We start from the raw sequence: 25,192 nt of genomic DNA, 5'->3' as shown, positions 1-25,192 counted from the left end.
TCTAGGACAGCCAGAGTTACACAGTGAAACCGTCTCAAAAACACAAACCAAAGTGTAGGTGTGTGCCTGCTTGTCTGTATGTGTACAACAAGCATTCAGGTGTCCATGGAGGCCAGAAGAGGACATTGGATTGCCTGGACCTGGAGTTACAGGTGCTTGTGAATTGCCTTGAGGCGAAACATGACTATAAACTATCCGGCCGGACGCAGGGACATAGAATGCGCCTGCGCTGAGTGGCAGGCGAGGAGAACCCGGGCGGCCTCCAGCTGTGTACACGCTGCACACACGGTTCAAACGGACTGCGCCTGCGCGGGACACAGGGGCCTGGGCGGGGCGTGCTCTTCGGCCAGCCTGAGCGCTAGGCGCTTGCGCAGGTCTGGGGCGGCGGCTGAGGCATCGGGTGGGCATCATCCGTTCCACCCTGGTGTAACCTAGAATTCAGCGGAGAAACACGGTCGAGGTAGGTTCCTTAATGGACAGCTTAGACAGCTGGACTGCAGGAGAGGCCGGACATGCTAGGCAATAGGTCTGCCGTGCGTGTGTGTCTCTAGCGTGCAGAGGCCTCCGCCCCCTGTCGAGACTTCGCGTGCCCTCTCGAAGGTTCTATTTCAGCCTCAGTCTTTCTCAGCAGCTCCCGCCCTCTCCCCTCTCCCCGCTCCTTTCGTGGTGCCCCTTGCTTCCCCAGCGTTTTTTCACTGGCTCCCCGAGCCACGCCCTTCAGGACCACGCCCACCTGCCGTATGTATCCGGAGCCACGCTCCCCATGCCTCTAGACTCCTCTTACCTCACCCTCTGGCTGACCCTCCAATTCATTGTCTTCCTTCTTCCAGGCACCCACCTTATCCTGTTCCCAAGCTTTCCACTGAAGATGTACTTGTAAAGCATTTGTAATTCTAATTACTTCGAAGTATGACGTCCAGATCTAGTAGCGCTGCAGGCATTTAGACAAAGAATTGCTGTAATTGAAGATTACACCGCCCCTGAAAAAAAGAAAATTAAAGAGTAGGAGGGTGTCCGGGCGTGCAGATTTTAATTCTGCCGGTGGAACAGGTCAGGTACTACGCAAGGGGTAAATTCGAGTTTAAGATGTTGAGTTCCAAAAAAAAAAAAAAATAAGATAGTGATTTATTGTAAGCAAAAACAGGCCTTCAGGGAATAAAATTAATACCTAGCAGACTGAAAAAGGAAGCATACAGTCATTGAAGTTTCTTTTAGATTTTAAAACCCTCTAACACAGCGGTTCTCAACTGGGGGTTGCAGATTAGATATTTCCATTATGACTCATAGCAGTAGCAGCGTTACAATTGTGAATTAACAAGAAATAATTCTATTGTTGGGGTCACCACAACACGAGGAACTGTATTAAAGGGTCACAGCATTGGGACGGTTGAGAATCATTGCTCTAAAGAGTCATGATGATCAGCTCCATTTCTGTGCCCTTCTTTATACCCGCAGTGAACCGTAGAGCTGGTCAATTTAATTATCAAGTATAACAAGCACTTGGTGTTTCTCTCTTTTTCCAAGCAGACACGGAAGGGAAAATGAAATAACAAACAGCAGTTATGAGGCAGAATCTTATTGAACTATGGAGACACCAGGTGACTGTCCCGGAAATGAGTCACAGGCCACCCCGGTCCTGGTACGTAAGAGCCACGGGTAACAATCTTACAGAGAAATAAGCACCAGTCACAGGCGTGATGCAGTTTTCCTTGTCTCTCAAGGTAGTGGCCAACAGGAGGATGCTTGAATTTAGAGAACACGGAGGCAGGGGATGAGCCTGATCCTTAGGTGCCGTGCTGAGTGGTGTTATTCTTTAGCATGCCTCAGACACTGCCGTCCCCCAGTGTGTAGCTGGGTTTAGTGGTTTTAGGCTTAGGACCAGGAAAATGCTCGGTACTCCAGAAGACCTGTGATTACATGCTGTTTTCGGCTTGGGTACATATATACAATTTGATTCATGTTACCAGAGGAAAGGGCTCCTTTAGCTTTAAGGAATATTGATTATGTACAACTAACAAAATGAACATTCAAATAAAAATGCTTTTAAAAATCAAAGATGTCCATGTCTGTGGTTTCAGCTTCAGCATTTTCTTTCATTCGAATGATTTTCCGTTCCTTGGGTTTTAATTTATTTAATTACTTAAGTTACTGAGACAGGGTCTTGCTGTGTAAACCTGGCTGGTCCAGAACTGGTGTGCTCTTAACTCATGGGCTATGCCTACCTCTGGCTCCTGAATGCTGGCATTTAAGGTGCCTCCTTGCCCAGCTACTGAGTATGTATGTATTGGGTATTTTTATATGTAGGAATCTTATTTATAGTTTGCTTATTTTGTTAATCATTTCCTATTTTCAGCCACAAGATGTTTTAATTCTATGGATGCCCAGGTTTTCTTTTGATAAACGTAAATATGAAGACAATTATAAGATAATACTATAGTCATTGAGTATATGTTGCTCAGAGGTGAAAACGACATTGTGTCTTAGTTGCCTCAGAGCGTACACACAAATAAGATTAACACTGCAGAGACTGTTCTTAAAGCCAGACCCATTCCTTCCACTTTTGAGGCAAACAGCCACTTTATGTATGCTTTATGTATGCTTCTGCACCCTCTGCATCTTTATAACCTTATAAGGGTCCCAGGCCAGCCAGAAACAAACACTGAGACCAGGTATTAATCAATCAAAACAAAACAAAGGTCCTTGAACAAAGTATGTGGTTGCCCTGTGTGTTTCCTGAGGCTGGTGTGGGTGGTATTGCTGTTCCGCAGCTATGTAATGTCACTTTGGCGGTTTGGCCCCACCGCCGCTGGTGGGGCTTCTGCACAGGCCCTGTCTGTACATTTCCAGTTTTGTGTAGGTCTGCTGTGGTCCCACCGCTGTGCTGTGGGTTTACCTGTTGCTCTGTGTCCCTTTTGTTGGGTGCTCAGATGTGTTCACGTCCCCCCTCCTCGTGGTGCTGCATTGAGTACCTGTGGCATCTGATGCTTCAGATTTGATTCACAGTGATGGCCTTGGAGGGTGCGAGGACCACGTACCTCTGAGTTTCCAGTGACATCACAAGTTCCCCGATCTTCAGTAGCCCTTGATGGTGTGTCATAGATAATACTTTAATCATGGTCCTTTGGGGCGGTTAGAAATGGCTTCTAATTGCTTCCTTGACTTGGGAGCCTTAGCCTTATTGCAGCCATCCCGTTAATACTGCCCCCTAGGGAAGAGGTGCTAATACTAGGAATTTGTGTTTTCTTTTTTTTTTTCCCTGCAAATCAGGGCTAATCAGTTTTATCTTGTTTAAGAATCAGTTTTTGTTGAATTTCTCTTTTGTTACCTATTTGACTTCTGCTTTTATCTGTATTTTCTTATTTTTTTTAGTGCCCAGTCTTCCCATTTTGTGACATCTTGAGGTAGAAAAGTGGATTACTGACCTTCAATATTTCTTCTTTAACTTGAGCTTTAAAGGTTAACTTTTCCTTGAAAAGTTCCTTTATCTGGATCTCTCCATTTAAATGTTCTGTGTTTTCAGTATTGTTAAAGTATATTTAATGCATCGCAATGGAAATTAGAAAATTCAGGACTATTGGAAGTATCTTACCTGATTTCTAAATCTTAGGAAACTGTTTTATCTTTATTATTATTGATTTGTGCGCACGCATGTGCGTGTATGGGCACACAGATGCCGTGGCGTTTATGTGGAGGTCTGAGGCCAACTTTCAGTGGTTTCTTCTTTCTGCCTTTTCACGGGATCTGGGGTTGGAACCCGGGTTGTCTGACTTGGGTGGTAAGCTCCTTTATCTGCTGAGCCATCTTGTGGGCCCCACACTAGGGAGAGTCTACTTACTATTTCACCAGTCAGTTTTGGCTTGCTTGCATTTGGCTGGAAAATGAAACATGCTCTATAATGTTAGCCTTTGAAATGTATTTATTCCTTGTGGGCCTAGATGTTTGTCGTGAGTGATGTGTGTGCCCTTTCAAAGACCATGTGTTCTGCAGTTGCTCCAGTGTGCCGTCATTATCACTAAGGTTCAAATGACTTTTGATTATAAATCTTTTTTATGAGTGTGTATGTATACATACATGTATACGTGCTTGTGCATGTGTTTGTGGAGGTCAGAGGGACAAGCTTGGGTATCGTCCTCAGGTATACCAGCTAACCCTTTGATGCAGGATCTCTGATTGGTCTGGAGCTCAGCAGTTATACCTGACCTGCTTGGCCAGAGGTCAAGAAGAGGAATCCTCCTGTGTGCTGAGCACTGGGATTTGGGATTGAGTGTATACAGCACGGCGCCTGGCATTTTTATGTTGTTGGTAGGGTCTTTGTTGTTAATGTCTGCCTTCTTATGGAGTGTTTTAGTTCATCAGCTTTGACTGTAATGAGTAATACAATTAATTTTAACATATTACTATTTGTTTTCTGTTTGTTACAGTTCTTCTTTACACATTTCCCCCTTTCTGCCCAGTTTTGTGTTAATAAGACACTTGGTATAACTTTATGCATTGCGTTTATTGGTTTGCTAGCTATATCTTTTAAATATTGCCTTACTCATTCTCTAGAGTTGCCCTGCACCTTCCTAGCCCATTTTAGACTTTCTACTTGACAGTATAAAAATCTCACATGTTAGTTTTATTTTCCATTTTCCAACCCAGGGCAGCATGCATTAATTTACATGTGTCGTGAACCCCAGAAGCATGGCTATATGCTGAAAAAAGGGTTTTGTGAGAAGTGACTTCTTGCGTTCTTAGTTTCTGTGTAGGCTCATTCCCTTCAGCCTCAACAGCCTGTGTATGTGGTTAGATGCATAGTCTATTGTGAAATGTTATGGCAACGTTGGTTTGAATGAAAATGTGTTTTGTTTTCATTTCTTTGACACAGGGACTCATATTGTAGCCTGGTGTGGAAATCACTGTGTAGACCAGGCTGGCCTTGAGCTCACATGGATCTGCCTGCCTCTGCCTCCCGAGTGCTGGGATTAAATTTGCCCATCACAATGCCTAGCTCTTGTCTTCATTTTTGAAGACAGTTTATATTCTTTTCCATCAAGGACTGTGTCTCCTCGTTTGCTGCTCATTATGTAGGGTGTGCTGCTCTGCGGTCCTCTGCCTTACTACTTTAAGACAAGGTCTCTCACTGAACGGGGGCTAAGCTGGAAGCCATTGTTGTGGTGACCTTTTCTTTCCCAGCCATGCCGGGGTTCAGGTGCCTACAACCATACCTGGCTTTTTACATGATTATTGATTTCCAAAGTCAGGTTCTTGTCTTTACACAAAAGATCTTGCTCACTGAGCCATTTCTCTTGCTCTTGGCCTGACTTTGAGTTTACAAATCCTAAACAAAATAAGTAGAAGAAGAATCTATTTGGAACAACATTTGCTCAAGATCTCAGAGAAGGTCTGTATTATTAAAAAAAAAGTTCTTTTGATCTCATAGAGGTTTGATAGGGAAACAAAATATATAAAGGAGAGAATAAGTAAATATGTCTTTTAAAGAAGAGCTGACTCAAGCAACAATCAGAATATATAAACAAAACTCAGAGGGAAGAAAGCCCTGAGAATGTGCTGGAAGAATTGAAAATGTATAGCTGAGACCCCTTTGTGTTGGTCTCTGGACAGGTTGGAGCATTGGTGATGGCTGTGATTGCCAAATGTTGAGGCAGAGGGTACCCCATTACTGGCAAAGTAGGCAGTGGTGGGCCCTAAATTGGAGGGGTATGACATCTCTGAAAAAGGTTTACCCACCGAGCCTGGCAGTCTGCCCCCAGGAATGAAGTCTTTGTATAAGGATATACACAACATACAAACTTTTGTGGCATTTTTTTTATGGTGGTAGGAAAAGGACAGCAAGAAAAAAAATTAGAGGGTGACTGAAGAGTCAAGCAGAATTCATTATTTTATGAAAATATTAGAATTTTCTATAAGATATTGTATAAGAAAAGTAAACTGCAGAAAGGGGGGAGAATGCGAGGTATCATTCGCAAAAAAGCTATGTGGGAAGGAAAAAATCTACTTAGATAACAAAAGGAGAAGGGAAGGATGGAGGGAGAGTGAGAAAAAGAGGAGGGAGGGAGCAGATAAGAGGGAGGGAGGGTCACATGCCCTTGTGCCCGAGCCTGGAGCCGGTCCCAAGGGTTGTTTAATAGAGATTATTAGGAAGAGTGATATGGTGGGTGGAGGGCAAGCCAAGGGAAAACGTGCTATGCTAAGGAAAGTCACAGTACTGCAGTAGGGAAAATGCCTGGCGTGCAAATGGGCAGTTAGCAGACTTAAATTAGGGCATAGTGAACCAGGAATGGCCACACTAAGGCAGGAGGTGAGTGGAAACGCAGAATGGTAATTGTCACCCGTCAAACTGGCAGAGATAAAAGTGGCCAGTGTCTGTGGTTATGAGGGAAATGGATCCTCCATGCTTGGGCTCAGTAGAGCTAGTCTCACTGTGTCTTGGTCTAGTCCTGGCGGCATTTGGTGATGTGGTGAAAGTCTTGGGCAGGGTGTGGTGGTACACACCTCTAATCCTGGTACACTGGAGGTTCAGGCAGACACTTGAGGCCAGCTTGGTCTACATAGTGAGTCCCTGTCTCAAAATAAGAAGAAACAAACAAAAACCACCCAGACAATAGGAAAACTGACGGTCTTGACAAGTTTTACAGTTCCGGAATTTATCTTAAGGAATATCTCCGGTACATGCAGGATGATTTGCATTTAAGGAAATTAATAATTGATAGTAGAAGAAACTGAAAGGAATCTGAATATTAAAAAATAGGAGATTGAATAAGTAATCTCTGGTAATTCATAGATGGAAGTGTTGCACAGTTGCCAGGCATGTGATGGGTTTGTTCTCCACTAGGTGCATCCACTCAGGTAAAGCTAGAGCCTTGCTGGTGCAGAAAAGCATTTCTGGGTGAGTCAGAGCGAGGCAAAATGAGTTCACTAAACAAGCACAAGGGTACTGCATACTTTAGATAAAGCACTGGCGTTTTGAGAGAGGGGATGTGATCGCCTGGGCTTTTGAAGTCACATTGCTTAAAGGGTGTAATTTGTAAGGAAGTTTAAAAATTAAGTAGAGTTAAAAGAGAGATGACTGGATTACTTATTTTCCTTTTTTCTTTTTTTGGTTTTTCGAGACAGGGTTTCCCTGTAGTTTCTAGAGTCTGTCCTGGAACTAGCTCTTGTAGACCAGGCTGGCCTCCCGAGTGCTGGGATTAAAGGTGTACGCCACCACCGCCCGGCTACTTATTTTTCTTAAAAGAATTTTGTTTGTGACTGGAGCCATAGGTGGCTTTATGAGGCACACTGTTTACAGTTGGGGTTGACAGAAATGCTCTAATATGGTTAAACTTAAAGGCCATGAGCATTCAGGTCCCACTAAGCGGAGCTTGCTGTTTTTAACATCATCATTTGAGGTGTCTTTGAGAAGCTAAGTATTATCTGTTAATCTGCTCGGTAGTCTTGATTTTATTGTTTGTATTGAAGTCACTTTATCTTTTTTAATTCCTTTTTTAAATTTCATGTATAAGGGTATTTTGCCTACATGTATGTCATACATGTAATGTCTGCAGAGGCTAGGTGTCGGATCTCCTGTGACTGGAGTTAACAGATGGTTGTTAGCAGCCATGTAGGTGCTGGGATTTTAACTGGGATCCTCTGGAAGAAGTGCTCTTAATTGTTGAGCCATCTCTCCAGCCACGAGTCTATGTCTTTAAGGCATGTTTATTATGGTAAAAGGTGCCTATAGGGCCCAGGACAGAACCTTGCCAAGTCCCAACCACTTAAGTCCTAGCTGGGCTGCTGGTGTTTGTTGGTGAGGTGGAGGCTTCTACTAGTTTCTAGCACCTTCCATAGGTCCTTCTGTAACTACCTTGTATCATTGCCCTTTGAAGGGATCCCTGGGGTCTAACATGCAATGGTATCTCCCCCACTAAAGGAGTATCACTCTCAGGAAGCAGAGCTAGTGAAGCTACAGACCAGCTCCCCTCTCTTGCTGCTTTGATTGACATTCTCAGAATGGAAGTCATCCTGTCTTAGAAATACAAAGGAGGACTGAAGGTGACTCAGATGATTTGAATAATAAATACTTGGTCACAGAGTCTTTATTTGAAGCAATCCTAACCACTTGGTAGATAGAGAGAGGAAGGTATACATCAGCAACAAAGCTCACAGTGCTGTACTTGTGTCTCTCCTTGGCGGTGGTAGGAGGAAGAGCCTGTGGATTATGGCTGTGAGATGCAGCTCCTGCAGGATGGGGCACAGTTGCAGCTCCAGCTGCAGCCAGAAGAGTTCGTGGCCATTGCAGACTATACTGCCACCGACGAGACTCAGGTATCTGTGATTACTCACCTAATCATGCCATCTGAATCTCAACGTGCTTCATGGTAAAATTCACATTCAACGATTACACAAGATCTGTGTCTGGCTGTTCACTTCTTAGCCGGACAAACCACCCCAGCAGGATCCAAAGACCTGCAGGATGGTGGGGAAGCATCTCCCTTCTTGGAGAACTTGGTATAGAGCCCCCCTGACCATAGGACAGCGAGGCTGTCAAACCACTGTATGTTCTTGACTGGTAGGAGCATGTCTGTGGAGTCTCCTAACTGAAGTAGCCACACGTAGCTGCCTGACTTTGTTTTTAACAGTGTAAAGTCAGGGCTGGCAAGACTGCTCAGAGGGTAAAGGTGCTGGCTGTAAAGCCTACCAGCCTGACTGAGATCCCTGGAGCCTTCATGGTAGAGGGAAAACAGACTCTCAGGTTTTCTCACCTTAGTACATATGCTGTGGTACATGTGTGTACCCCTGCATGTGCGCGCACACACACACACCAAGTACATGTATGAAAAGAATGCTGGTTAGGTTGTATTCCCTCTGATGGCAGCCCCATACGTTTTTAGCTGTTGCTTTTTGCAGATTGTTGGTCATCATTGAGGTCATTGTGAATGCGTCACCGACAATGGGGACTTATTACCCAGCTACCAGTTAGATGCCAGTCAGCTGGACTACTTCTCGAACTGTAACTTCCATCTGTCTCGGTGGTTGTTTTCCAGCTCAGTTTTTTGAGAGGAGAAAAAATTCTCATCCTGAGACAAACGACAGCTGACTGGTGGTGGGGTGAGCGTGCCGGCTGCTGTGGCTACATCCCTGCCAACCACCTTGGGAAGCAGATGGAGGAGTATGACCCCGAGGACACCTGGCAAGATGAGGAGTACTTTGACAGCTATGGAACTCTGGTACCTGTTTTCCAAATTCTCTGTTGAGCTGGTGGGTCCTCCTGGTGTTTAGAGCAGAGGTGTGGATCTTCCTGTCCATTTAGAGGTGCCAGGGTCTTATTAGAACATCCAGCGCTCTCTCCATGGAGTGAACGCAGCTGTGCATGAATGACACTTGATGTGAGTGAGCTTATGTGTGGACAGAACGTTACGTATGGACGTAGACATCTGAGATTCATGTGTCTCATATATCACAATGTTTTTCGTTTCCTTAAAACTAAAAACTTAAAAAATGTAAAATTCTCTTCTTTTGATGGTCCAGTTGACCCGTGAGTTATCATCTGACTCTGGCTAAAAATACTATTAGAGCAAGAAATTCAGAACTCTCCTTCTCTCGGTGTTGAAAAAGTCTTCGTGTTTAAAGTCTGTTTCACTTTAAAATTGAAGCAGAAAAATTGTGTAACCCAACCAACAGTAATACTACGTCAAGTCTCTTTATTCCCACTCTGACGATCAGTAATCCTGTGGCCCAAGGTGTAACCATCCTTAAATCTTGAATCGAGGTTAGACACTACTCATAAGGTGAATGCCACAGATTTGGTGCTGAGTGGGAAAGGGAGAGCTGGACTAGTCATTGTTCTGCTGCTGTGAAGAGACACCATGACAGAGGCGACTCACAAAAGAAGGCATTTTGCTGGGGGCTGACCTAGACATGCTGTATCGCAAGACTAGATCTAACTGTTGTATGTTTATGATTAAAGCTGTTAGTCCATGGCTGGAGAGAGGCCTCTTCCAGAGGACCCAGGTTCAATTCCCAGCATCTGCACAGTGGCTCAGAACCATATGTCATTCCAGGGAATCTGACACCGTCTTCTGGCCTCCGTGAGAACCAGGCACAGACGTACATGCAGACAAAACATCCATACACCTAAAATAATACAAATGACCCATCCCCCGACCATACACACAAACAAAACAGGAAAGCTTGCTTCTAGTCCATTCAGGAAAGGCACGTGATGAAAGAAATAGGAGGTGCTTCTCAGCCTGTGGGCCCAACAGCAGCTGCTCAGCTTCCCTTTGGCAGCAGCGAGTACTTGTGCCTTGGTTGTTAGAACAGCTAGGCTTCTGTGCTACACCATGAACAACTTACTGTGCAATTTATCTGTTGTTAGGAATAAGGTATTTTCCTTAGCTTTCCTACAAATAACCTGTCTCCAGCTCTGGTTATGGACCATGCTGAGCTTATCTCACATTGCATTTCTGGAGTCTTTCTCTGGAGTCCTTGTGCATGCTTTTGCAGTTCACAGCTGTGACCACCAACGCGGCTCGTAAGGTCCAAGCCCCGATCTTCCACATTTTTCTTGTCGTCTTAGGTATTGATGGCTTTATAGTTATTATCTTTTTGTGCTTTTCTCCATGGCAAACATGGTACCATGTAGGCGGGCTCAGAATTAAACAATGTGATGGGTCTTATATTGACCTCCCTCCCCTGGTGCGTAGGTCTTGTTTTTGTGTTGCAGAGTTTTAAGGTGCTAATCGGACAAGAATATACTTTCTTACTGAGTCCATACTTGGGTACGCCTGTTTCATTGCCACTGTTGGGTGAGGGTCTTCATGACTGCCTGCTTTCCTGCCTGCCTTGGTCAGCTCGTGAAAGGAGGGCCCTGAATTTCCAGCTGCATTGCTTCCTCTATATCCTTTGGTTACTCTGTGTGTTTGGAAGTTCCGTTACTGTCTCCAAAAGTATTTAGAATTTGATGCCCGTTTGATGAGTTGACTGCTGTGTTCTTGAACATTCTTCAGCTTGACATGTCTTGTCTGATGTTACTGCAGTCACTGCAGCTCCACCTGATTGATTTGAGGATGTCACAGTCTCCATCTTCTTGTTTTAGCCCAGCCTTTATATTTAAAGTGAGTTGCTTGTAGGCAGGAGAGTGGGTTTTGACTTTTTAATCCACGTAGATGGCCTTCTGAGGAAGGATAGGCGAGGTGTCTTCCTTTGTTTTCATCTTATGGCCATGTTATTGTGAAGGCCCCATCCTGACCTATCATTTGTGTTGGTGCCACTTGGGCATTGTCTGGGTGACAGCTGGGAGACAGAGCCCCAGGTCTAGACTCCCCTGCTGCGTGTTTCCCTCCCTGGTACTTTGAGGTTGGTTTTACGGTGTGTGTGTGTTACAGTGTGTGTTGCTCAGCCTGGCCTGCAGCCAGGGTTCTGCTAACCCCTGTAGGGCTGTCTCTGCTTCGTCGAGCTGAGATATTTTCCTTCTGCAGAGCATAGTAGAGTTGGCCAGAGCATTGCTGACCCCACTCCCCACTATAGTTTTAGTTCTTGCATGGAATTAAATGCTAAGTTTGAGTAAAGAAGTTTTTGGGGGAACCCAGTTGCCCCACTGATGCCTGCTGTCATCTGTCCAATGTTTTCTCTTGATGGATACCTGGTAAGGATGTGGAGTCCTTCCAGCCTTGGGAAGTATGTGGGGATGTTTGCTCTTCTCTTCTATGTGGTTCACACCATTTTCTGCTTATCTGACTGACTTGGGAAAGAGTATGTCGAAGGCTGGGAAGTGATTCTGTTCTGATGCAGGACAATTCCAGAAGCTTCACTCTTTTTCACCGTCCACTGTTACTTTTACCTCTTGGCATATTTGATCTTTTGTTGTTAAAGCCGATTTGCTGCTGAAACTTTTAGGAACAGGGGTGGGTGCATGGGCTGTGTCCCTGACTGTGGTTCAGGCCCAGGCTCTTGCAGTGACTCATGATATGTCGTTTTCAGAAACTTCACCTGGAAATGTTGGCTGACCAGCCTCGCACAACGAAATACCACAGTGTCATCCTGCAGAACAAGGAGTCCCTGAAGGACAAGGTCATCCTGGACGTGGGCTGTGGCACTGGGATCATCAGCCTCTTCTGTGCTCACCATGCACGGCCCAAGGCAGTAAGTGGGTCTGCCTCCATCTGTGCCCAGCTGTGGGCCGTAGTGAGGGAAGTAGGCAGCTGGCCCATCTGTGGCCGAGACTGACATACTGTACTGGCCACAAGCAATATAAGTGGAGCACGACAGACGTGACAGTGCCTCTGCGAGAGGGACAGCCGTGAGACGTCACTCTAGTTCACTGTAAGAAAAGAAGGTGGGTGCCTGTGACTCTGCTGGGCCACGTAGTTAACCTGCTCTGGTACAGGCCTTTGGCTCTCTGATGTAGACCTTGGCCTCCTACCTTTCATGGCATATTTGTGCTGAGCTGTGGCCTCTTGACAACCTGATGTGGTGGCCAAAACGTCAGTTTACAGGGCAATGCTGACTGTACCTCGACACTGCCAGTCCAGGAGCGGCATCCAGATTCTCTTCCAGTTCCCCCCGGAGCCCCTGGTATGGTTGTCTCCAGGCTATAGATTCTAACGTCCTCACTGTTTGTTATGGTTCTGGGCACCCGTCTTGTGGTTACAGGGTGCACGGGTTGCAAGTGGAAGCCACCTGGTAGAGTTGCGGTTCCGCCCACCCGCAGTCCTAGTACAGCTGAGGCTCCGCCCACCCACAGTCCTGCTCGCATTTCCTTGCATTTCCTTGTGGAGGCTCAGGCAGGAGGCAGACTCAGCAGTGGTGCCTCGTTCAGCACACTGTCCAGGCCGCAAGAACGCCGCTTGGCTAGGCATACCATCGGCCTCCATCCACAGCATATCGACCTCTGCCTTCGCTCTCACGTGTCCGTGTGTGGGGTCAGGACGTGGGCTAACAAGAGCCCTTCCCTCCGCAGGTCTATGCCGTGGAGGCCAGTGAGATGGCACAGCACACAGGCCAGCTGGTCCAGCAGAACGGCTTTGCTGACACCATCACCGTGTTCCAGCAGAAGGTGGAAGACGTTGTGCTGCCTGAGAAGGTGGACGTGCTGGTGTCAGAGTGGATGGGGACCTGCCTCCTGGTAATTTCTCGCCTGCCGTGGTCTATGGATGGTGGGGGGTCTCATGTCTTCTCGACCTGGCACCCTGGGCCCATCTGAGGAATCTTTAAACAATCATAATTAATTATGATTTTTTTTTCTGAAATGAGGTATCATTAATTTATTGAATGATACTGTCTCAGTGTCTGGAATCTTACAAACAGAAGCAAACAAAGAAAACCTCGAGACTGAGGTCTGAAATGAATGTGACTCTCAGCTCTCTGATTCCTCTGCTGTTTCCTGGGGCATCGTCAGAAGGCCCAGGCTGTACCTTCAGTCAGTAGTGTTTCCATCTTGATGACTCCACTTCCTGTAGGAGTCCCCTACACTGTCTGGGGATGCTCATCGAGACCATCATGTCCCCAGGACTTCATAGAATTTCTGATGGCCGTTAGCTCCCCTTGGATCCCAGTTTAGTGAGAAGTGACAAGATTCCAACCCCAGCTGTGATCCATACGTAACATTTCATTAGAGTGTAGACAAACCCCTCGGCTGTGATCCATACGTAACATTTCATTAGAGTGTAGACGAGCCCCTCGGCTGTGATCCATGACTAAACCCCAAGTTCTCAAGTGTGGCTTGCTGGACTGACTAGGATGGTTTGGGGCTAAAACTGAAATCCCACAATGTAGCTTTCTGGCGGTGGTGTGGCATCTTTTCCTCCCGTGCAGTTTGAGTTCATGATCGAGTCCATCCTCTATGCCCGGGACACTTGGTTAAAGGAGGATGGTGTCATCTGGCCGACCACAGCCGCCCTGCACCTGGTGCCCTGCAGCGCCGATAAGGACTACCACAGCAAGGTGCTCTTCTGGGACAACGCATACGAGTTCAACCTCAGTGCACTCAAGTAGGTGTGCGTGACCGCCCGCAGGGTTGACCGCTGTGCAGGTGGGCTCCTGGCCAGAGAGAGGAGCTGCGCGGGCAGCAAGTTGAGGGTTTTGATGTGTGCCACCCAGGTGCCACCTCTGCCTCTCAGAGATAGTCTCGTTAATCTGTGAGGACACAGCTTTCCCTCCTTCATGAAGGTCACACCTGCTACATCCTCCAGTAACCCACAGTGAACTCAGAAACATTGAGATTTTTCTTGTTTCTGTCTCCTTTGCCTTTCCCTGCCCACCCCTCTGACCCCTGAGATGGTTGTGTGTATGGGGAACCTGTTGTAGGTGGGAGCTATGCCTGCTTCTGCCTTCCCTCCACTCTCAGCTATGGTGCAATCTCAGTACTTGTATTCCTGGAGGAGAATTCACATCAGGACACAGGCAGAGCAAGCAAATAATCAAGGATTATTTTAGCCTATGCAGAAATAAAAGTTTCTGGGAATTGAACTCAGGACCTTTGGAAGAACAAGCAGTATTCTTAACTGATGAACCATCTCTCCAGCCCAGCCACCACATCGTAGTTCACAACCATCTGTAATGAGTTCTGGTGCCTTCTTGAGGAAGAGACTTGGTCAGTTGTCCTCATCAACTTACAGTATGAGACCCAATATGGACAAGTTCAACAGAGCTGCCATATACAGGCTGCCCATGTGTGCAGCATTGCCGGGGCATAAATGTCATTCATTCATTTCAGAAATAAAAATGGGAAGTAAGTGCACCCTCCCGGGCAGAGAATGGACCCAGCCAACTGGCAAGAGTAAAGGGCTCCTCTAGTATCTGGATTGCCTACCTGTGGAGTGGACGGGGGTGGTTCCTTTCCTAGAAAAGATGGAAGATATCTTAGGGGCCATCCTTACCCACAGTTTCATCTGTTATAATTAGATGCATTAGCTGTAAGAACATGTAAGAAAAGGCTTGGTGTGGTGGCACATGCCTTTAGTCTCAGCACTCAGGAGGAAGAGGTGGGTGGATCTTTATGAGTTTGAGGCCAGCCTGCTCTACATAGCAAGTTCCAGGCTAGCCAAAGCTACATAGTCAGACTGTGCTCCCATACCCTCCAAAAGAATATCTCCAAAGGTGTTGAGAAGTTTACTAGAGGAAAAGGCAATGGTGCCCATCGGAGCATGCCTTGGACGGCTGTTTTTCCCATACTCCCGTTCTTTTCCCTGGCTGGCTGGGCTAGCTCATACTCAGCTGCAAGCTCTTTCGTGCCTTTCTCAGTGCTCTGGGCCTCGCCATTCTGACTCGAACTCTTGTTTTCACTGTAACAGGATCTAATGCAGCAAACAGCTCCATGCTATTGAGGGGAAATACGGGGGGAGAATGCCCCCCTCAAGACGGAGGCTCTTCTCTAGAGCAGACCTTCATGTGTGGGTGGGGTGGGAGGAACCCCCCTGAGAACAAGGCTGACCTGAAACACAGGGATTGAGACTTCCTGAGACGAGGCTCTGCTGTAGAGTGGACCCCAGAGTAGAGAAAGTGTCACCATCTGAGAATGGCTGCTCTAACACAGGCCCTGAAGCCCATAGTCAGATGAATCTGTTCTAGAACATTCCTGAGACAAACCTACTAATAGCTGTGGTGGTTTGGATGAGAATGTCCCTCACAGGCTCTAATTTGAACACTTGGTCTCCAGTTGGTAGCACTGGAGTTGGGGACGTTCAGGAGGTGTGGCCCTGTCATAGCAGTATGTCACTGGGGTAGGCTTTGAAAGATTCTAGCTCTGCTCCACTTCCTCTCCACTCTTTCTGCTTCATGCTTACATTTGAAAATGTGGGCACCCAGCCTCCTCCTCTGCCTGCTGTGCATGCCACATACCTTCCCGCCAAGGCAGACTCTTAGCTCCCCTGGAACTGTAAGGTCAAGTCGACTCCATTTCCATCAGTCATGTTTGGTCGTGGTGTATTATCATTAGGCATCAACAGCCAAACGGTACAGCGCAAGCCTTGTTAACTGTGGCTGTCTCTAAGGATGGGATTGACATGTCTCGCGATCTTCAGTTTCCAGATGTAATGGAGGAAGTTCATTTGCAATGATGAAGTCTTTAATAGTGTGTGGGATGTTGGAACACACACCGATTCCCAATGAGTGCTCTGAATTTGTAATGAGTGTTAGGCAATGCGCGTTAGCAGATACACCTATGCTGTTTATGGAAGTGCCTCAAGATAGTTGATAGTGGACACCAGGCACTGGAGCCGTTGATACTGATCCATCCAGATGATTCCCTGGTGAGGCCTTTGGTCTTCTCTAGCTGCCGCTTGATAGAAGGGGTGTGGTTCCTTCTCTTCAGAGAACAAGGTGGTAGTCAGGGTAAAGCCCCTTTACCAAGTACAGGAAACCCATTTCTTTTTTTTTTTCTTTTTTTGATTTTTCGAGACAGGGTTTCCCTGTAGTTTCTAGAGCCTGTCCTGGAACTAGCTCTTGTAGACCAGGCTGGCCTCGAATTCAGAGATCCGCCTGCCTTTGCCTCCCAAGTGCTGGGATTAAAGGCGTGCGCCACCACCGCCTGGCTAGGAAACCCATTTCTTGAGGGAGGGCCAGGTCAGCCCAGGTCCCTGTTCATCTTTTGAGGGTGGGTACTGGGGTAAAGCATGGTGCGTCAGGAACTTTAAAAAAAAATTTAAAAAGTAAAAAAATAGAAAGAGCAATTAAAAGTATGATGTTTCCAATTAATATATGGAATCATTGCTCCCTCAACCAATATCCCAAAGGGAGTAGAGAGGGTCCTGGATATTGTGATTGTATAGTTCATCTGGGAAAACCTGGAAAAATACATCAGCCACCTGGTTAAGAGTTCTTTAGCTGCACCCAGGCAGGAGTCACAGGTAGACAGGCTAGGGAGGGCTCTTGAATTCTGGCAGCTTCCGTTCCCTCTTCCGTTCCCTCAGCGTTTTGCAGCAGTGAATGGTGGCACCAGGGAAACAGAAGCATCAGGAAAGCGGTCCCTCTGTTTTATAGTCTACATGCAGGCCTCCTGGATGGGGACCCTGAGACCTTGACAGCAGCCGTTGCTACAGCTCTCCACCTATGGGATGGCAGACTTGACAAGTCAATGGAATTTTCCTGGTGGTCAGGGCCTGTCGTCTGTCTTCTGTGGATCCTTACAGCGTTCTTTATCCTCAGCTCCCCACTCTTTTCTGATTTCTTTCTTCTACCACTGCCCTTCTTCCTGTCTTGGCTGCACTTTCAACTGTCCAGCTGCTGATTCAACTCCCTGGCCCCTCACATGGCATGGCTGATCCCAGGACTACCTGGTGAGCCTCTCTGCTGTGTATCCTTGGAGGAGGCCTGTTGAGGCTGTTTGGGACACCAACAGCACTTTTGTAGATCTGCTGCCCTGACTGTCTCTTTAGCTGTTGAGCCGTTGGCTGCCTTGCTTCCTACAGAGTTTGGCCTGCTAACTGCTCAGCCGTCACCACTGCTCTGTCTCTGCCACTGCTCTGTCTCTGCCACTTGCTGCTTCTCTCTTGCTTGTTTTATGACTGAAAGATAGAGAAAAAAAACCATTCAGATGCAGCCTTCTGATGCTACATAAATACTACTGAGGGCAGTGCAAATAGAATGTGTAGGCCAGTTGGAACCATTTGTTTGAACCGACTACAAGCCACTAATCAGTGAAGTCAGTGAGGTTTGTTTAGAGCACTGGTTCTCACTCAGTCTTCCCAACACTGTGACCCCTTAATATACAGTTCCTGTGGTGACCTCCAACCCTAAAATTAATTTTGCTGCTCCTTCATAACTGTAATTTTGCTGCTGTTATGAATCGATATAAATATCTGATATGCAGGGTACCTGAAATGCAACCCGTGAAAGGGTCAGTTGAACCCAAGGGATTGCTCCCCACAGGTTGAGATCCACTGATTTAGAAGAATCCATTTTCTTTCTCACACAGGTCACAGTGGGGACGCACTCCTGCTCCAGCCAGGGTGGAAATGTTGGCGAAGTCATTTAGAGTTTGCCTGTGCTTGTACTAGTTAAAAGTTGGCTTCAGAATGTTACCAGCAGCTCTAGCTGGCCCAGTCAGCTGTGATCTGCACGTTGTGTTCAGGGGCCCCGATGGTTGATGCTGACTTAAGTGTAGTTATTTTGGCTGTTAAAATCGGCAGGGCTTTTGCTCAAGGAAGCCAGAACAGAAAGGCAGAGTGTAGTAGCTACTAGCTAGGGAGTCAGATGGCCCCATCCCCGATGTCTGTCCAGGAAAATGAGTATCAGAAGCAGTAGTTACAGTAACAGATCTTAACAATGTTTACCTACCCAGTGTGTTCCTCTTACCTATCTTAGGAAGGTAGAGACTTGTAAAAACCATGGTGGAGCTCCAGACATGGAGGCACACATCTTTAGTCCTAGCGTCCTGGAGGCCAAGGAATGCGGATCTCTGATCTCTGTTAGTTAGAGGCTAACCTGATCTACACAGCAAATTCTAGACCCTGTCTCCAACAAACAAACAAACAAACAAACAAAACAAAACAAAAAGCCATGGTGGAACTATAGCAACTAAACAGTGTTGCCCCAGAAGGAAAGCCAGTGAGTAGGGCTCAGAGCAAACAGAGGGCGGGCACCCTGGGATGATACAGGCAGACCTGAATTTGAAGGGGGAGGGCTGAGTCTTCACAGTCCTCATTGATTAGCCCTTTGGAGGAATTTCTTTTCTTCCTCCTTCATTGCCACCTTTATTAAAAATCTTTGTTTGCTGTTTTAGGGAATTACTGCTGTGCCTAATTTAAAGAAACACTGCAGGTGCTGTCCTGACACCACAGTGGGCCAGGGCAGGTGTAGTGAGGGGGGCCGGCACAGGTGGGAGGAGGGCTGATGTGGGGCGCATACACACAGGGGGAGTGGGAGTGGGTCTTAGCACCTGTGGGTCCTGCCCTTCGCCTCTTGCTGCACTTCCTTAGCTACAACACACAGGATTTTTGTTTGTTTTGTTTTTTGTTTTTCCTTCCTGCGATTGAGGCATGGGCACCTGCTCCAGCCCTGCCAGTGTGCATGGGGAGTAGCTAGATAGCAGACTGTCCTTTGAGTTCTCTGCATAGTAGGAGGTCCATAGAAAGTATTTTGAGGTAAATGGATCCAGGAGGTGTTCACACTGAAGAAAAATCCTCTGATTTGTCATGGTTGGCTTCAGACTGCTCAGGTCCCTATATTGATATGATAAGGAGGGGTCACTGACTGGCAGGCTCTGAGGGATGGCTGATGGGGCTCAGCAAGTCTGGAGAGCCGATGAGCTTTGCCAGCAAGGGATGGTTCGCCAGGTTCATTTATTACTGCCAGTATGTTTATGGCTAAGTCCTTACCAACGCCTTGAGCCTTTCCTTTAACTTTCCCCCTAGGTCTTTGGCAATCAAGGAGTTTTTTTCGAAGCCCAAATCTAATCATATCTTGAAGCCAGAAGATTGTCTCTCTGAACCATGCACCATATTGGAGCTGGACATGAGAACTGTGCAGATCTCCGACCTGGAGGTGAGCGGCCTACCTGTTGTTGTCAGTAGATGGCTGCTTGAGCCATCAGTAGCAGACCTGCAGCAGTGTGTGTGTGGTGGTCTGAGTGACGACTGCTACCAATAAATGAGCTGTTACACTCCATTTGATACCATTTTTCCCTTCTTGTGTTCTATTTTGGTTTTGTCCTTTAGTTTTTTATATTTATATTTAATCTCTTTACTGTCTTCAGTTATTTTTACATTTTACTTAATGTTTTAGCATCCTAAGAACCATACAAATTATATTTCATTTATTGTAGTGTAGATGGAAATTTTTGTCCTGCCTGGTTCTGCAGCTGTTCAGTCCCAAATAAACACACAGAGGCTTATATTAATTATAAACTGTTTGGCCTATTGCTCAGGCTTATTACTAACTAGCTCTTAATACTTGAATTAACCCATAATTCTTGTCTATGCTTAGCCATGTGACTTGATATGTTTTCTCAGTAAGTCATTTTTATTATGCTTCCTCTGTGTCTGGCTTGCGACTGTGTCTCTGCCTTTCTTCTTCCCGGAATTCTCCTAGTCTGGTTTTCCTGTCTATACTTCCTGCCTGGCCAATCAGTGTTTTATTAAACCAATACAAGTGGCAAATCTTTACAGTGTATAAGAGCATTATTCCATAGCGTTTCCCCATGTTTTTCTTTTTAAAACAAGAAACTTGAATTTAATCTACTTCGTTTAGCTTTTTTCCTGACCATTTATTCATAACAACTTGTGACCAATACTCAAAGACAAACATCTATAATCCTTTTCTTGAGAATGTGGGCATAGTTTTGCTGCTGATTGGGGGCACTGGTAATGTTTGGGGGACCCTGAGAAAATTTAGGATTATGGTTAAATCCTGACTGGAGCATTCTGTGAGGCTGGATCACCTCAAGCAGTCACCTTGAAGCTGTTCTGGATGTAGAACTCAGAGGAAACTGCAACAGAGGTGCTCTGAGATGCTGGATCATATGGGCCGTCCACTCATATCAGAGATTTTTTTTAGGGGGTCTTCTTTGATCTAAACTGGTTTTTCTTAGTCCTGAATGAATCTACAGCCTCTTACTTTCTGTGGAAATAAAAGCAGAACCTCTTTCCCAAAGTAACATATCTTTTGACTTAAATTTTGAAGTCAAGATACTTTTAAAATATATTGTTTGTTTTAATTCAGCAGCATTTATAATCAAATGTCTTTTAGCAGCTGTTGCTCTTTCCTCAGCAAACAATTCAACGATAACACAATAACATACAGTATCCAGACTCTTTGTATATTTTCCATCTTTTTGTGGCTTTTTAAAAATTACTATATTTCTTTTTAAAGGACTTTCTTATCTTTTTTCTTTTCTCTCCCAAGCCTACATATATTTTTAAACACACTGTAAAGTGTTTAGAGGTTTTTTCATTTGAATCTGTTTTTACTCTATATCTCTATCTTTTTCTGACCACATGAACTTTTAATCTGGTAAGCAACATGGCTTAAAGTTAGCAGCTTTGGCAACTGGCTTCACCCCATTTCTTGGCTTTCTGAGAGTCTAGGTTCATAGCAGAGGTACTGGTGGGAGCCACATTTATTGCCATAACTCTGTGGAGTTTCTAGGTCTCTGCGACCACCAAGAAGCATGCCACCAGCTGCTCATAAACATTGTTTACGTGTTTGGTAGCAGAGCCTCTTAAAAGAGCTGCGTGTTTTTTTGCCACTAATGCAGAGTCAGGAAGCCTCTCTTAAAGGAGGCGTACCTCTGCTTGCCTCTAGCAAACAGAGCCTACCTGAGAAAATGCTACTACTAAGAAGCAGGACTTGACTTTTTTTTTTTGTGCCTAGAATTCCTTCCCAAGCTCTTTCAGGTTTTATGTAGATGTAGTTGTCCACATTGGGCGCCATTTGTAGGTGGATGTTTCTGTCCTGCCTGGTCCTACAGTTGTTCAGTCACAAATAAACACTTAGAGGCTTATCTTTATTATAAACTGGCCTATTGCTCATGCTTATTACTAACTAGCTCTTACAACTTAAATTAACCATAATTTTTATCTATGTTTAGCCACGTGGCTTGGTATCGTTTCTCAGTAAGGCATTCTCATCTTGCTTCCTCTGTGTCTGGCTGGTGACTGCATCTCTGTCTTTCCTCTTCCCAGAATTCTCCTAGTCTGGTTGCCCTGCTTGTACTTCCTGCCTGACTACTGGCCAATCAGCATTTTATTAAACAAATACGAGTGACAAAACTTTATAGTGTATAAGGGCATTATCCCATAGCCCTGTAGTACAGTAATTGATAAACAAATTCTTCCAGCTCTTTACAGCCACTATCAATGACAAAATTCTTGATACTTTTCTCATGGTTAGAGTTAGGTCCAGTGACTATTGTATGGGCATAGGAGTTTGGGATGGATGAGGTCAGTGGAACCCAAGCCATATGACACTATCTGCATGACCCAGGGTGGCTTGCTGTGTTGAGGTTAGGGTTGGTATTAAGATTGGCACTGGCCTGAGGCACCAACATGTTATTCTGTGTTTGGGTGCAGACCATGCGTGGTGAGCTGCGATTTGACATCCAAAAGACTGGTACCTTGCATGGCTTCACAGCTTGGTTCAGTGTGTACTTCCAGAGCCTAGAGGAGGGTCAGCCTCAGCAGGTGCTCAGCACAGGCCCGCTGCACCCGTAAGTGACCTACTGGAGGGATGCAGGAGGAGGTGGGATAGAGCAGGTGGATAAGGAGTAAATGGAAACAGGCTGGTCTGTTGTGCTCTCGATACCCTTGGCCAACCATGTGGGGTGGTAAGGGATGCCCCTTGCCTTTGCTTTGCTTCTGCCAGAAGATTATACTTCCCGAAAAATTTCCCTAGTGTGGAAGTGTGTCATAGACTTGGAGCTTTTCCCTGACCTCTCCTAACCCCTCAGCCCACAAGCTTGGGTAAATGCTGCGCCTGGCCTGGTGCCATCCAGCCTCTTATTCTTCTGTAATGGTTGTAGGTGGGATCAGTTGGGTGTGCCTTGCCCCATCCCTGTGGCCCAGAATGAACAGGAGCATTTGAGGAGTAAGTGGAACCACAGGGCAGTGTGGCCTTGGGGTGCCGTATGTTATTGGCACATGGGCTGACGTGAGACCAAAGAGCTAGGAGTGAGAGTCCTGAGCCTGTGGCTGCCTACCTGTAGGGTTATAGTTGACTGGTTCACTTTAAACATACCTCTTCCAGAAATGATGTTTGGCCTGCCTTGGTTGTATGTGCCACTGATTAACTATGCTGACTCAGCCAGGCATCAGTAGCCTAGAAAAGGGCACAATGACAGAGTGGACTCTATCCACTGGGCCTGGGGACACAGAGCTCAGTGTAGCCATTTGACCCTGAGCTTCCATCCAAAAGGCCACCCAAATGAACCTTCCTCACCTCTACAACCTGAGCCGTCTCTGTAATGTCTTCCCCTCTGCACCCGGAACGGCATGCCAGCCCTGTGTATTGTGGTTTTGATCCCATAATGACTTCAGATCCTAAGATCGGCTGTGGGAGGGCGGCCCTGTGCCTTGTTGAACATGTTCCTGGGTTCCTGGGCAGCACGGGCTGTCAGTGCAGAGGACCTTACGGGGTCTGCCAGGTGAGGATTGTAGATAACCACCCCTGTCTTGCAGCACCACACACTGGAAGCAGACCTTGTTTATGATGGATGACCCTGTCCCAGTCCACACAGGAGACGTGGTCACGGGCTCTGTTGTGTTACAAAGAAATCCGGTGTGGAGAAGGCACATGTCCGTCTCCCTTAGCTGGACTGTCACTTCTACACTCGACCCCACATCTCAAAGAGTAAGATATTTATTTGTAAAATCAAGTGTTGTAGATGCTGGATCCCAGACAACTCTGGGTGGTAATTAAGAACTGGGACAAACATGTGTCCCCTGCTGTGGTTGGCCCAACCTGTCTTGTATTGTTACAGTCTTCATGCAGGACAAGTGTGTTATTTTTAGATTTCTGTAAAATCTAAATTACGTTTCTCCTTTCATGTAGTAGGAGGTGGAAGGTGTCAGAAGGTAAGTGTCTAACCCTCATGGGACACAGCTGGTCAGAGGAGTCCTGAGTGCAGTTGCCTGGGGCTGCGACTTGTCCTCTTCCTGGGCGAGTTGTGTGTGAGGCGTGGAGGTGTCAGGTGGAAAGCCACGGGCTGCACAGAGTCGGGTGGGGTGTCAGGCCTCAGGTTTCAGGGCTTCTGAAAGTTGGAGCTCTGCTTTTGGATACAGGGTTAATGTAGGAGAGAAGAGAAAAATAAATGGTTCTCGTTTTATTTTGTGGCAGTTTGTATTCAGTGTCAAATGTTTGTCTTTAACAGTGCACTCGGAATGCCATTCCATCCAGTGTTAAATTATTTGGAAATACTGTGTTAATCAAGCAGAAATGGTGACTTTCTTGATCAACTTCTTTTCCCTTCTTACTTTACAGGTTGGAAAGAAAGTCTTTCCAATCTGGAGGTGACGGTTAAGCCTGGCTTGGGAGTCAGGGTCATGGTATGCATCGTGGTGGAAGAAGATGCACCCGGCCACCAGCTGTGACATCCGTATGCATCCGTCCCATGCTGACCCCTCTCCACCTCGCAGGTGACATCGGGCCCTTCACAGATAAGCTCCCAGGCTCACTCCTAGTACATTTCTCTTGTAGGCTGTGTATATAGGTGTTCATGCTACGGTGCCCATCAGCTGCCAGTTGTGACCGCATTCCTGCTGGGAGTAGTTGTAGCACCCTCAGACAACATATTTCAGCCTGTGTACCTGTGACCGTGGTGTCCACATCTTGTGTCAGTGGTGTCCTTGGTGTCCTTGCCCAACTGCTCCATATGTGGACTGTGGCTTGCAGAGCCTTGCTTTGGTGTGAGGGATAACTGAACCCCTGAGTCCCAGTGCAGGGACTGGTGGTGGCAGTGTGTGTGGTGGGCTCTGCATGGGTAGTACAGTGTGTGACACTTTATGGGTAAATTATATGTGGGACATAGTACGTGCTTAATAAATATTTTTTAATGGACAAATATTCTCTGTCCTCTTTCTATGCACTTACACTGTTTCTCAAGCTGGTGTGATTTGAGTGAAAATGGCCCCCGCAGGCCCATAGAGGTTGTAGGGAAAAGGGAACACTTGTGCATTGTTGGTGGGAATACAAGCTGGTACAACCCCTTTGGATGTCAGTGTGGTGATTTCTCAGAAAATTAGGAAACAACCTTCCTCAAGATCCAGTAATACCACCTTTGGGTGTATACTAAAGGATGCCCAATTGTGCCACAAGGACATGTGCTCAACTATGTTCATAGCAGCTTTGTTTGTCATAGCCAGAACCTGGAAACAACCTAAATGCCCCTGGACCGAAGAATGGATAAGGAAAATGTGGTACATTTACACAATGGAGCACTACACAGCAGAAAAAATTAATGACAGCTTGAATTTTGCAGGAAAATGGATGGAGCTAGAAAACATTATTTTGAGTGAGGTAACCCAGACACAGAAACACAAATATCACATGTACTCACTCATAGGTGGTTTTTAAACATAAAGCAAAGAAAGCCAGCCTACAAACCACAATCCCTGAGAACTTAGACAACAATGCGGACACTAAGAGAGACTTATATAGATATAGTCTACATGGGAAGTAGAAAGTATAAAAAGACAAGATCTCCTGAGTAAACTGGGAGCATGGGGACCTTGTGAAGGATTGAAGGGGCGAGGGGAGAGGCAGGGAGGGGAGCAGAGAA

At 46.2% G+C, this 25,192-nt stretch overlaps 1 protein-coding gene across 2 annotated transcripts; it reads left to right on the top strand.

Annotated features, from left to right (window-relative positions):
• Positions 1–335: 335 nt before the first annotated feature.
• Positions 336–24,475, top strand: Prmt2 (protein arginine methyltransferase 2). Of its 2 annotated transcripts, XM_038342447.1 has the most exons (11): positions 336–460; positions 1,528–1,639; positions 8,182–8,307; positions 9,027–9,209; positions 11,965–12,126; positions 12,944–13,108; positions 13,798–13,973; positions 19,335–19,464; positions 21,990–22,126; positions 23,094–23,265; positions 23,896–24,475. In XM_038342447.1, exons 2-11 carry the CDS (start codon positions 1,586–1,588, stop codon positions 23,926–23,928), a joined length of 1,338 nt encoding a protein of 445 aa, XP_038198375.1. In that variant the 5' UTR covers positions 336–460; positions 1,528–1,585; the 3' UTR covers positions 23,929–24,475. The 2 variants fall into 2 exon arrangements, with proteins under 2 accessions (XP_038198375.1, XP_038198376.1); XM_038342448.1 differs by lacking the exons at positions 23,094–23,265; positions 23,896–24,475 and adding an exon at positions 22,439–23,071.
• Positions 24,476–25,192: the final 717 nt, after the last annotated feature.

This window comes from Arvicola amphibius, chromosome 9 (assembly GCF_903992535.2).
Source record: "Arvicola amphibius chromosome 9, mArvAmp1.2, whole genome shotgun sequence".
Classification (NCBI taxonomy): Eukaryota; Metazoa; Chordata; class Mammalia; order Rodentia; family Cricetidae; genus Arvicola; species Arvicola amphibius.
Note: the sequence above shows the minus strand (reverse complement) of the source record. Positions and strands in the feature narration are given on the sequence as shown.